Here is a 13,862-nt window from a genome sequence, read left to right on the forward strand (position 1 = left end):
AATTTTCCACTCCTACGAACGAGTTACTGTATGCCATCACTCTCCAAAGTGCCATGCCTCTTAATAAAAGTTAATTTTAATGTATTTTATACATACCTTTATGACATATATGTATTTATTAAATTGTTTCTAAAAGCCACAGGTGTGCTGTAGCACCAGAACTAATGTATTTATCACATGCGCAAGCGGGGAATTGTTTTTATACAAGAATGAGTCGCCTGTAGCCTTAGATGAATAAGCCAATGAAAAAAAATAGGAAAAAAAGAAGTTATTATTTAACACGGCTTGTGGAATGTATGACAGCAAGTGTTTTTAAAAGTTACAACGTGTAGGAAAACAAACTCTGCCTCGACGAGGACAAGTATACATACGTGCTGCAGCTCCAGCATCCGAATCTAGAGAAAGGCGTCCGAAAGCAGCGGTGGAGGATGAGCTTGATGAGGAAGATAAAGAGGAGGAAGACGACCCACCCAGTTCTGAAAGGGTCCGTCGGGCCATGGCCATTGACAACCGCGGTTTTGGGAAGTCGTAGCAGTTCTCCTCTTCCTCCTGCTCTTCCTCCTCCCTGTCCTCGGCTACATGGTCTCTTGGGCCATTGGTCATCGCCAGAGGGGGCAACTCTGAATAGTCTGGATGGATTGAAAACAATGCATTAGCACTACAGTATCTGATAAGACGGAAAACAACATAAAGTTAAATGAAAAGACACATCTTTCCAGAAAAGTAGGTCTGATGAAGGACACAGAGGTTTAAAATAGTAACTCGTGCTGCTCATCCAAGCTGTCCCTGTACACCCCATCCAAAGACTGATGAATCAAAATACCTGAATCTCTGGCTTGTTGTGACCTGGCCTGGCCGTGGTACATGGCTTCATACATTTGAGGTCCATCCTCCAATTCAGCCAGCGCTAGCCTACAACAACGAACAACAATAATAACACCACAAGCAACACAAATGTATTAAATATTATATATTGCAGTATTACAGTCCCCAAAGTAATTTCGATGTGCTGCTGAAATCATTGATCGTTTTAAATACCGTGAGTTGACTGCAGTAGCTTGGCTCTGTGTCTGCAGTGTGGATGCAGACTGTGGAGGTCTCTGGACTGGTGGGGTGTCCCCTCCAGATGGTGCCATGATGGGGGGCAGGACGGGACGAGAGGAGGGGATCATGTACTCCGACTCCTCCTCACTGTCACGGGCCTCCTCTCCTGTCACTGATCTCTGGGCTGGAGAAGTTCTGGCAACAAAACAGAAAACTGGAACTGTAAATATGGATTCATAAAACAAACACAAAAAAAGCTAAATGTTTTGAGTGGAAACAAGCTTCCTGAAGTACATATTGTGTGGCCTTTCAAATGATTTTTGCTCACTTGCAGATCAGTCATTCAAAGATCAGATGCTCCAATCCCCTGAAGTCATTATAGTGCTAGTACAACATACCTGCATGCCAGTGAATAGATGGCATTGGCTGAGGCGGAGGGCTTGACTGTGGGGTTGTCATAATCTTGACCAGCAACTGCAGCAAAACTCTGTTAAGAAAGCAGAAATCGTAGAAACTTTAAAGTGATGTATTTTCATAATCAACATCTTGAAACCAAATACTGAATGTTAAATGAAATAGCTTGTCATTAAGAGAAATACATTTATTAGTTTTTTTTGTGCTCAGAATCTCTCAAAATCCACCTTTTAGTACCTCTAAATCTAACTGTACATGTTACTAAGCTAACGATTATGTTCATCGTTTTATCTAACTATGTAAAGAAAGTGAATACACAACTCCCAAAATGTTGAACTACAACTTTTAACAATCTAACTCTCATACCATTGAGATGGCACAGCCAACCCCATGTAGACATAATGGATTTTATAACTATTATGAAGTTGTAATGACTATCCATTACAACTATAAATGCAACTTAGAAACCCACCCACCGCAATGAAAAAACCCACCCACTTACAGGGAACAGTGTAATGGACTGTTAAGTGGAGCCACATTTATAACAGTTCTCAAACTGTTGTGCGTTCCTAATCGTAGACAATAAATAAATATCAAACCAAATGGTTGTTGTGGTGTTTTTGTGGTTTCACTGACCAGCTGGTGATCCAGACTGAGGGAGCTGTTGTTCTTGTACGAGTCTGACCGCGTGTCCAGAGCAGAAGGCAGTGCCAAGGGGAGGGAGTGCCGGTTGGAGAGTTCCCTGACACCTGCTCGAATGTCCACTCCCAGACTGGAGACTTGGGTGGATGAAGATGCCGATGAGGAGGATGAGGAGGAAGACGAGGAAGAAGAAGTGGGCGCCTTAGGAACCGGACGGGAGTTCCAGTCAGCCAGGGGGCGATTTGGGGGTGCAGGAGGGAACTTATCTCGAGGAGGCTCTCCGGGAGTGCAGGGCAAGGGCCGCCTCTGCAGCCGCCCATCGGGGGCCGCCCCGGCTGTGTGGGGGCGGTCTGGAGGAGGAGGAGGAGGGAGATCTCGCAGTGCAGGGGGGAGTGGAAGAGGCTTGTCTTTGTGGTGAGATGCTGCCTGGAGGGGAGAAACAGAGATGGAGAAAACTCATTTAAACTTCATTCAATATTGAAGTAACAAATAAAACTTAGTGCTGTTATTCTTTAGGCTGGAATTAATCCATTCAGCAACAAGACCACTGTGAATGCATTTATCCTTATTGACACTTCTATGATGAATATAAAATACACTGATTATAGCTGTCATGTTCACACTTTACTTCTATCAAAGGGGTAATATGAGTAAGCATAATTTTAATAACAGAGCTAGATTCCTGGTATTATTTTCAAATTTGATTTGATCTCTGCTATCATTGTTTGAATTTATCAAGTCAAGCTACAAACCAGCTGTAAAGCAGAATATTTGAGTAGTTTGGCAGAAGGTACAATAAAAAAAAAACCCAGTACAAACTGATTTTAGGGGGAGACAGAAGTGACGGCATTAAAATTATGTGTAAATTCTATTGACACCAAATAGAATAACGTTTTCTTTTGTGACAGCACTATTTCCTGTTAACCTGTACGCTATGACATATTGAAGATGCTGTGTGGCTGTGACGTATGTAAATTAAAAAACATTAATTTGAATACATCCCCTCTTGCCAACACTATGGGTTGTTGGTTGTGTATGTTCAGGTACCTTACTGGTGACCACGGGGCTGCAGGCACCAGGGGGGTTTGGAGGTCTGTGTGGTAGCAGGTCTAGTCTGGGCGGCACAGGGGGAAGAGAGGACTGAGGAGCCATGGACATAGGGGACGGGGGGCGCTCCACCTGGACCAACAGGAAACAAAACACCGGAATCAGGATTTGTCTAATGACACCTTTTCAGAGATTCACGAACACGGTCAAGCTCACTTTTTTTAGATTGCAAGTAGGCACAGCAGAGCAGATTAAGAGCAATACTCAGCACAACAGTTCCCATCTGAGTTTTCCTCAAATGGTCACGTCAAAAATCATCTGCATAAAAAGGCTGAAATTGTTAAGGAGGAACAAATCCTAAAAAATGAAACCAATTCTCATGGTATGTGCTTTTTTGTTTCACGGTTCTTTTGCTAGATAAATGAATGAATAAGCAAATTATTGTATTATAAAACCCCTAATTTATATATGTGTTGAGAATAACTAGCTTAGTTTAGTTAATCAGCTGGATGTCATGATTTCTGTCATACAAATGTTTTCAGGGCCCAGACTTTCCCACGGTCTAACAAACCTATTTATGGTAAAACTGTGCAACACTGTTTGCATTGTCGAGAACAAATGGCCTGTTCAATATAATACACCATACCTTTCAATTTGACTGCACTGTATGAAAACGTATATGTATATAAATCCAAGACTCAAACACAAATCAACACAAATTATTTATAAAGTACAACCAAGTACTTCATAGTGCACATTGAAAAAATAGTCAAAGATAAGAAAGAGGCTGGGTCAGCAATGAAAGCCAAAATATTTTCAGGGACCACATCAAAGTGTGTGTGATATCAGATATGCACCTACTCTATAAGCAGACTAATGCACTCAAGAGTTTCTCAGAGGAACATAAAAACCGGAGGATAGGAGAATGCCCGTCAATCAAATACCGAGGCATAAAAAAGCTGTTACCTTGGCACCTTGAAAGATGGAGATGAAAGACTTGAGATATGAGCCGTGAGCTTGAAGCTCACAAAAAGTGAAAAGGGCAAAGCAAGCAGTGTTTCATCTATCCAGAGATGGGTCAGGTACAAGAAGAGCAGCGGAGAGGACAGGAGCAACCAATGATATGCATTCAGGGTGTCAAACCAACAAAGCCACGGGCCGCCATGTTTTATCAAATGGAAAAAAAAATGTCATGACTGGAAAACTTTAGACAAACTGTCACAACTTTTCTCTCAATCAAGTCACAGTCTTTTCTCAATATTACCTTTGTGCAGGCCAGTTTGCTCATCATGAGGTGGGGGTCTTCAAGTCTGTCGTCATCATCATCATCATAGCTGGGTGATGGAGCACCCTCCGCCCCAAAAATGCCCCTGCACGAGCCCCCAAGCTTGTCATCTTTGGGGTCAAAGGGATCCACAACAATGGGCTCTGTCCCCTTAATCTCACAGCGACAGAAGGGGCATCCCGTTCCCTGACCCTCTGACTCCTGTGACAGGCAGAGAGGCAGATGTAATAGAACACCGAGATGAAAGAAGGTTATGTGCTTTTATACGTCTCTGAGAAGAACACTTCCACAGTGAGTTCTCTCAACAGGTATGAGTTATATGGTTTAACTTGGAGCAATCACCCACACAGACCTCTTGCATCTACCCACGTACACTCTTACCTGCCAGGCAGTGAGACAGGAGGTGCACATAAGATGACCACAGGGCTCAATCTTCACATCCTTGTCGTTCTCGGCACAGATCTTACACAGCTGGAAAGTGGAGCCCATCTCACAGTACAGCTCATATTGCTCCTGAGGCGAAAAAAAAAAGAAGAGACAACGATGAGCTTTCAGTGTCCATACGCAGTAACATCATACGGTAGAAACACCATCTGAGATCATTTTAAAAGAGCCCAGAAGGATCAGGAGCCAAGTTAAAATGCGCGGGCGTATTTCTAGTTTCAGTCATGTGCTCAAGCGAAATTAGTCTGTTCACTTTTGCGAAACCCTGAGAAGAGAGGTATGCCAGACAAAAACAAGAGACTGGTCTGGACACGATTTTATAATTCAGTTATGTATATGGTACATTTAACATGATGTGTCCTTTAGTGAGTGTATGAAATATTGATAGATATGACAGATGGGGTTTCCTGGATTGCTTAACAAGAGAGGAAGCTCGCACTGACAAAAGAACAATTAGCTTGAACCACCAAACTATCATATTCTAAAAAGGCACTTTGCTCATTCCTTGTTCAACGCAGTGTTTGTGGGGAACACAACACTGTTTAAGTGAAGTGAACTTTAAAGAAGATGACTCAACACTAAAGGAAAAATATCCAGTAATGCACGTGTGGACTGTTACATACATTTTTATTTCACTGAGAACTTTACTGAGCTTTGTATGCACTAAAAAAAGGCTATTTGAGATTTACAATAAATGCATAAGAACAGCAAGAATATACAAGATATTAAAGAGTGAGAATTCAGTCTGAGAAGCATACTGCTCTGACCTGTGTGACTTTGATGTGGTCTTGAGGTGAAGGCTCACACAGACCTGTCAGATCTGGATTTTGGGCCCGGCCATCGGGGAATAAATAGCTGGAGGTAAAGAAAAAGGTTCTCATCATAACTCGTTAATATGATTACAATCAATGTATACCTATAGATGCATGCTTTGCAGGAAGAGAAGAGAGGAAAAAAAGGCTAATGGCAGAAAGAAAAAGTCGTGCACATGACAGGAAGCTTGACTCATGGATCATTAGATCAAACTGTGTCAAATGAAGAACAATACACGTGAAGAACAAACACAGAATATATAAAAATACCCAAGAAAAAGCCAGAAAAAAAAATAAAGCCAGTGCACTTACAATCCTTCCCTGAAGCCATCTATGAGGGCCTGGAAGAGGGGTTTATTGTGGGGAATAGTCTGGAGTATGTTTCCATCTGCTGTCACGTAGCCAATGGCCCACTGGCCCAGCCGTGTGCAGCTCAGACGGAAGATGTAACTTAAAAAAAAAGAGAAAAAAAAAGATGTGACTTAAAAAGTAACTACAATTACAACATTGTCACAGTTATCAATAAACCCGAGACAAGATGCATGTCAGGCGAAAACATCATGCACATTAAAACTCACCGCTGCTCTTCAAAATAAAGGATAATAAATTAACATCAAGCAAAGGCATAGTTTAATGCATATTTTGATTAATGAAGGTTGAAGTTGAAGCTTGAAGTTGAAGGTTCTTTTTTCTGATGAGTGGGTCACAGCATATGGCATTTACTTACTTGTTTTTTATCTAAATTTTATACTTTCACTTTTACAGTTGAATGTTCCTTGTTGTTGTTGTTATTATTGTTGTGTTTTATGATGCACCCTCCGCCAGGACAAATTCCTCGTTTGTAATAACTTATGTGGCAATAAAACATTTCTGATTCTGATACAGTTATAGTTTAATACTATTCCAACATGTTTAGCAAAAATTCCTCATCAATACTGCTAGCAACTATACATGGATAAAAAAGATGCTGGATTTGACATCCTTTTTAAATATCCATTACAAATGTTTTAAGAGGGAGGAAATGCATTCAACACATGTGGTGAGGGTGACCGTGCTTGCCACAACTGGTCATGGACATGAACAGCTGTGCTTTAACATATTGAAAAGTATAGAAAGACGCAGCCACTCTTCACAGTAATAAACATTTGCTGCCTCCTTGTTTCAATGTACAAGTTAAGAATTGTGTAAAAGGAAATTACTTAATTAAAAATCAGGGGTATTGAATGACCGGTGCAAAGAAGCCTGTCTTTGTTAGAACACTATCTGCAGCATTCAGTGCACGCTGGAGACCACTGGTATGTGACAGAGGAAGGCCAGAAAAGGAGGATACGACTATTTTATCATAAACATCAAAGATTCATGTTTGGAAATGGCCTCATCACTGATTGAGTTTGTAGAATGCAACTTCTTTTTCCCCCACTTGTGCCATATACCCAAACAGCTTTTAGAGTACAATCAGGCCATTGATTTTAGGCACTACTGCAATGTTGTTCTGGAGCACCAAATGACACCACATTTTTCTTTCGACTGCATAACAAGCTGTATGCATGCAATCACGTTCCTTTCTCTGGAGGTCTCACCTGCCAGGCTTGTGGATGAACTTCTGTAGTCGTGCTTTGACCTCATCGTAGGTGAGGAAGGCCATGTACCCCGGGTGAGTAACTGCCAAGCTGTTCCAGTTCCGCAGCAGAGACGTCCAAGGCTACACATACGAATGAATAGAGTGAGTCATCAGATGTGCGAGAGATCAGACACAGCAATCATAGTATGAGCAGAGTAATGGAGAATACATACTGCTTCAGGGACGACGCTGAAAACAGCAATTTACTGAACTGCAGTGGGATTTACAATAATTTCAACCTGGGTCTAGCAGTGTAACAAGGCCCATAAAGCAGAATTACAGACAACTCATTTGATACCATCCGGCAACAACAGAACGGGGAAGATTAGATAGACAAAAGCACACTGCTTCCCACGCTGTACTTAAAGCAGGGAAAAGTCTCTTTGATTTAGTTTCCTTAAAAACTAATTGACTCAAGTCGTTCCTCACATAGCGTCGCCATAATTGCAATAATCAAAATCTGATTTTGTATATTTATACTTTTTTGCACACAGGAAGTCACAAGTTGGACTCATGTTAGACATATTGTATCGCATCTCTCTTGTACCTTTTAGGGCACGGTTGCCTAATAGGTGCAATTAAAAAAAAAAAAACTTTAAAAAAAAAGAACCCTGCTCTGTTTGCACTTGAAAGTAGAGGCCAACTAAACTTTGAACAATACTGTTGGTGAATGAGTGTGAACATGATTCAGCCTAAAGATACTGCCTGGAACCTATCGAAGGGTTTATGAGTACTGTACTGACATCGCTTAAAATGGCCACAGCCTTACTTCCTGTTCTGCATTTGAGGACATTCTTCTGTGTGAGCAAGTATCAGAGGACATGTCTGTAATCTCTTTAGGGTTCATTAAGCCGGTCTGTGTCATGCACACAAGTAACTGGAGATGTCACTGACAGTATAAGCGACATATGCTATTGCAGTTGAGATATGATTTAAAAGGATTTAGACCTTGTGAATTAAAACACAGGAATCAAGGCTTACAGATGAGAGGGTATAAAACATCAACGGTTTTCATATGATAGTGTGTTAATTACAATGTTTATACAAAATGCTTGCACTAAATAATATGGATAAACTCTGGGGAAGATGCCTGAGAAACCCACACTGCTAATGCTTCATTCTAAGCCTGCATATGTCAGTAGTGTGGTCTATTTTATTACAAAGTTGAGTCAGTTTTGCTAGGGCAAAGTAAAGTGTCACTACCTGGAATAGCCTGGTGAAGATGTCAAACTCAAAGACAGAGATATAGTCGTTGCAGGTGAGGTCTATGGTGGACTTGAGGGCCATGGCCTCCAGTCCTGAGCTGATGGGATGAAACTCATGGAGGGACTGACGGAACATCTTCCAAGGCACAATCGTTCTGTAAAACACAAAACGCATGACAACATACCCTTGCAAATACTAAAATCGAACATGATATATAACAAGTGACAAATATAGATGACCTGCATGCTACCTTGTAGCATAAAAATATAAGATTCAAGAGAAAACAGGAAATGCTAATTTGTGTAAGTGCTATTTTAGTACAACCAAATAGAGATTTGAGGATCATTGGTCATGAGTGCTAACCTAATCTTTAAGAGACAGCTACCAGATATGCAAACCGATGGTAAATTGACTTGCATGTGAATAAAGCCTCTTTCTAGTTTTCCCAACCGCTCAAAGTGCTGTATACGACATGCAATCTTTCACACACACACAGTCATTCATACAATAATGGCAAAGGCTACCATGCAGGGTGCCACCTTCATAGTGTCAGTGTCGCATTCAAGCACACGGACTGGCGGAGCCGCGGATTGCCCACTCTACCTCCAAGCTATAGCAGCTGCCTCAGAATAATTTTAAATAAAGTAATTTTCTTTCCCAAATGGTTTGTCTGATCCTGATGAAAAAGTAAGATATATAAGCCACACAATTATCTAATGAATGGGGAAATGAATGTACCATTAAGTAGTATTTGGAAAACCCAGCTATTAAGATGTTTTTGTAGTTTCACGTGGTTATAGTTAGATCTTCTCCGTTATTTTTGTATATAAGCATCTGATAACACTGTGTGTAGTTGGGAACTTATGTGTGTGATTATGTAAACCATGGGTTCCCCTTTGGTTTAAAATGTTCTGTATTCAGTAACCAAACATGTGTTGCAGAGAAGATAATTATTGTCTGTAACTACTGTAAAAAAAAAAAAAAAAAAAAAAAAAGAGTAAGGAGACTAAAACTATTGCTCTTAGATGTCTCTCATTCCTATTCTCTTAGCGTAGCAACTTGTCATTAAACTGTTTGTCATTAAACCCCACGGCTTCCAGAATGCTAGTTTGGATACAATGTGGTAAAATAATATTCAATGTATAAAAAAATCATATAGAATTGGGCTCACTTGTCCCCAAAGGCGCGTCGCCAGAACTCTGCAGCGTCTGCCTTGGTGATGCGGAAGTTGTCGCCCTGAAACAGACCATTGGGGAAGATGGCCTTCAGCTCGGCCAGCATGTGGCTGAAGATCAACGACAGCTTGGTGAGGTTCCTTCTGTGGAAAAGTATAGTGTGAGACTTCACCTTTTCATCATTGCATTGTGGTTATCGTTGGCCAATACAACAGCTCTAAGAGCAAACATACCGAGCTCTAACATTGGTAAGTTACATGAGGAAATATCTGCTTTTTATCTTGCAAATGAAATACTGACACAAAAAAATAATAACACACACACACACACACACACACACACACACACACACACACACACACACACACACACACACACACACACACACACACACACACACACAGTGTTGCAATCCACTTTGCTGTCAACTAGCTGGTCTGAAACATTGGCCATCACCAATAAAAAAATACATATAATTATTTTATGTTTAATAATTATATATGTTTTTTTAATTTTTTTATTTTGTAAGCATATACAACAAAGAAAGTTGAGAAAGTGACATGTAGATCTGCTGCCTTTAATGGGTGTGGTGGTTGTAGATTAGATCTGTTTGAGGGTATTAACCAAGCCATTGTGTGGGCATGTGGTTTGGTTTCATACTTGTTATACTAGTTACAAGGAAAAGGAAATGCATGACAAGCTTGAGATGACACCAAATTATTTTTTATTTGTTTTTACACAAGGCAAACTCTGTGACTCTTCAATTTGGTTCTGACACGCATGAGAGGCCACGTAAAGGCTTAGTTTTACATAAGAATGAAATTATAGTTTCTAAAATATGCAATAAGATGGATAGTATTAAAAAATAAACAGACATTTTAGTCAAGGCCAGGTTTCTGCTTGGTGTTTCCTCCCACTGAGAACTGCCATTAGCTGCTTAACATTAGCAGGGTTCATACATATTTAGACCAATGAATTTCCATGACTTGAAATATTAAGTGGGTCTGTCACTCAATACACGGCGCGTTCATACAGTCCACCACCCACTCCTCCACAGGGCACCACAACGAGCATACGTGCCATTTGGACCCGCGGAGCCGCTCCAAATGACGAGAGAAAAAAAAAACAAGGGCTGATCTCTGCTCTGGCGACACGACGCGGTCAAGGCACACTGAGGACAGTCTGCCCTGGTCGACAGTTGCGCCGGGAGCAGGGGACCTCGTCCCTCCCTGGCGGGGAGAGAAGACACAGCAAGCACATAATCCATGGCCCCGGGAAGCGGTGAGGTCCTGGCACGGGCGCTCTAAAGCATGTGGCCAGGACGGCGTGCCACCTTTGCCCCAGCCTTTCCAAGCCGACCTAGAGCCGGTCGCGGTGCATCACAGCGGAGGAAATGCGCCCAACGAGGGCTAGCACAGCAAGAGGAGAGGAGAGCCCAACCTCGTCGGATCAACAACAATGCATGTTGTCCAAATCAAGCCAACAAAACCTCGGCACTGACACCCTGCACAGTGAACAGACGAGACATTGCTGCGCCGGCGGCAGCAGTGCACCTTGGTGCATGGAGGGCAGCAGCAACAACAGCGCTGTGGCTTGTTTATGATTAAATAAGACTGCAAATGTAAAACAGTAACATATTCAGAATTTCACTCACCAGACGCACATAACCCACTGTGGGAAAGCGGTCTTCAGTAAGTCCTGAGATTCTAGGTTTGAGATGCTAGCTACACTAAAAAATAAATATATGCAAAATGAAATTCTTTTTTTTTTTTTAAATTATAAAATAGCTATAACTTTGTGATTCTGTTCAGGCCACCAGATATTGCTTTGAAGGCCCGGCACCTTTTTTTTTGAGCGTCTTAGCGTAAATAAACATGAATATAGTTTTTCATGGACTTTTCCAGACCTTTAAAATTTCATGACTGTAATAATGTTGCACGGTATAACGATACTACAAAAGTACCACGCTACCCGTACGTTTTTGCATATTTTAAGCATTGGTACTTTCTCAAAATAGCACTTCTTTGAAACTGCTCCGCTCTCTCTCTCTCATGCTGCGTGAGGGAAAGCCCACTGACACCGATAGACCGTCTGTAAAACGTGCTTTAAAGCAACACATACAAAAGGGAGGTAACACGTCACACATGGCTGAGCACATTTCAAGCAGACAGCCCGAACTTTTTAAAGAGTAAGCAAATGTAATTACAAACATGAAAAACCCCAAGCTCACACATATACAGCCACGAGTAGCATTAGCCTAGTTTGACTACAAGCATTTATGATCATGAGGTCAGAATGCACACAAAAGTGTACCAAATGAAACACAACTGATGCAAAATGGTGACATGCTGGTGGAGCCTGAGGGTGAATCTTGAGCTAATTAGTTCACGATTATTAATAAGTGCATTTTTCAATAAAGAGGAGAAATTACCCTTTAATTATGTGTCAATCTTTAATGTACCCATATGATAGCTTTCGGGTTTTTTCACCTCAAACACACATCTGTAAAAGTATTATTATTAGTAGTAGTAGTATGGAGTATTCTTATCTACAATTGATCATACTTATAGAAATAACTATGTAGTCATCCGGACAATAGACCTACATACCCGTGTATAATCAATGCTATGATAGCACCATGTAGTTTTCATTAATATCTTGCTGTAAATGCTAATATTAATGCCATTTCTCAAGTGTTCAAAAAGCTGGGCAGAAACATGCTGGTCAAAAAGGGACCCATACAGATGTTTTATTTATTACTATTATAGATAAATATACCAGTATCGCATCATATTTATGGTATTGTATCGAATTCTAGTATCGTAAGTATCGGTATCGTGATATTAATGGCAGGTATTTTATCGAAGTCATAACTTTGGTATCGTGACAACCCTAGACTTTATAAACCCTGATTAGACAAATAGTCACAGGTCCAGGAAGACAACTAACCAGTGTTCATAGATACATACAATTACATCCTAGTATACAGCACTGAATCCAGTTGCAAAAGGCTAGTCGACAAAAACAGTAGAGAGGGAAGAACCGAAGAGTAGGAGAGGCAAAAGGAAAGATGAACGAATAAGGAACACGAGGAGAACAGTATTCCTGAAAAACGCCTGTAAGAGGGGAGGGGACAACAAAAAAGAGACTAGGGAGATTAAATAATGAAGCTGCACAATGCCACTATAGCCCTGCACCGCATCACAGCATTAGAAGTGTTATGCCGAGAAGGACATGATTCATGAGGCAGCACAGAGGGAGATTGTGCCTGGCTGTCGGGCCGGGTAAATTGACATGCACAAGAGAAACAGTAATGAAAGCGTGGCTACACTGCAGCTGCCCTGCACTGCACTATGCTCCCGATGAGTGGAGCTAAGAGGGAGTGGAAAAAGTGAATGAGCAAGGACGACAGTGACTGAAGATGGATGAATAAGATTACTGTACGTTGAGAACCTGCCAAAAAAAGACCAGCGCTTGTTAGGGTAATAATTTACCTTGGAACCTCATCAGTGATGCTGTGTGGAAAACAAGACTTTCAAGACTAACAAGACTCTTGGTTCTTTCCCCTGAGGTGCTTGTGCAGCTAGTTGTGAACATCTTCCCTTTTTAGCGTCTCCACAGATCGTTTGTGACACTGCATGTCTGTTTGTTTTTCTTCAGTAGTTATCATCTCAGCAGGAGGTCTTCCTTTGTTTCTTCTGCTTCTGAGCCCTACTGGCCTCTTGAGCCTTAAAGCTGCAGTCTCATCTATTCTACTGTCAACCTCTCTCTAACCTGTGCTTTTCTCCAAATTACAATAACCTCCCTCCTGCACTACTTTTATCTACAAGGTAATCATATGAAGACAGGTTTTCTCTCTTTCAATTGTATACGTGTAATTGACAGCTCATTAAAGGCTTTCATTTCCAAATTTAGGTTAGTCTGCTGGGTGCGAATCAACCAGCCACTACTTGCGTCTCTGAACTTGAAACATTTGTGGAGGCTTCAAACCCAACATTGGATTATATTTCAAATTAAACTACACGTATGCCAATGTTAAGTTAAAAGAGTCTCACTTGGGGTCACAAGATGAACAGAAATTGTGTGATCTGAAAATAAACTTGGCTGAATTGTACATTTATTTAACATTTTGAAGTCGGTCTTAAAATGTGTGTCTTTTTTAGTATTATATA

General features: G+C 41.1%; 1 protein-coding gene across 3 annotated transcripts in view; it reads right to left on the reverse strand.

Annotated features, from left to right (window-relative positions):
* cbl (Cbl proto-oncogene, E3 ubiquitin protein ligase) overlaps positions 1-13,862 on the reverse strand; it is a 30,935-nt gene that overhangs the window by 4,383 nt on the left and 12,690 nt on the right. The window contains exons 3-15 of one of the 3 annotated variants that reach the window (XM_068584085.1): positions 9,687-9,830; positions 8,513-8,669; positions 7,269-7,390; positions 6,001-6,138; positions 5,644-5,731; positions 4,814-4,945; positions 4,412-4,633; positions 3,148-3,279; positions 2,095-2,526; positions 1,443-1,531; positions 1,039-1,239; positions 824-912; positions 372-629 (exon numbers count right to left, since the gene is read on the reverse strand). In XM_068584085.1, the coding sequence (XP_068440186.1) occupies positions 372-629; positions 824-912; positions 1,039-1,239; positions 1,443-1,531; positions 2,095-2,526; positions 3,148-3,279; positions 4,412-4,633; positions 4,814-4,945; positions 5,644-5,731; positions 6,001-6,138; positions 7,269-7,390; positions 8,513-8,669; positions 9,687-9,830 (2,204 nt within the window). Of the gene's footprint in view, positions 1-371; positions 630-823; positions 913-1,038; positions 1,240-1,442; positions 1,532-2,094; positions 2,527-3,147; positions 3,280-4,411; positions 4,634-4,813; positions 4,946-5,643; positions 5,732-6,000; positions 6,139-7,268; positions 7,391-8,512; positions 8,670-9,686; positions 9,834-13,862 lie in introns of all 3 variants that reach the window. The other 2 variants (XM_068584086.1, XM_068584084.1) reach the window with 2 other exon arrangements.

This window comes from Clinocottus analis, unplaced genomic scaffold, assembly GCF_023055335.1.
Source record: "Clinocottus analis isolate CAN_PGR_092001 unplaced genomic scaffold, fCliAna1.0.p SCAF_2, whole genome shotgun sequence".
NCBI classification, from domain to species: Eukaryota; Metazoa; Chordata; class Actinopteri; order Perciformes; family Cottidae; genus Clinocottus; species Clinocottus analis.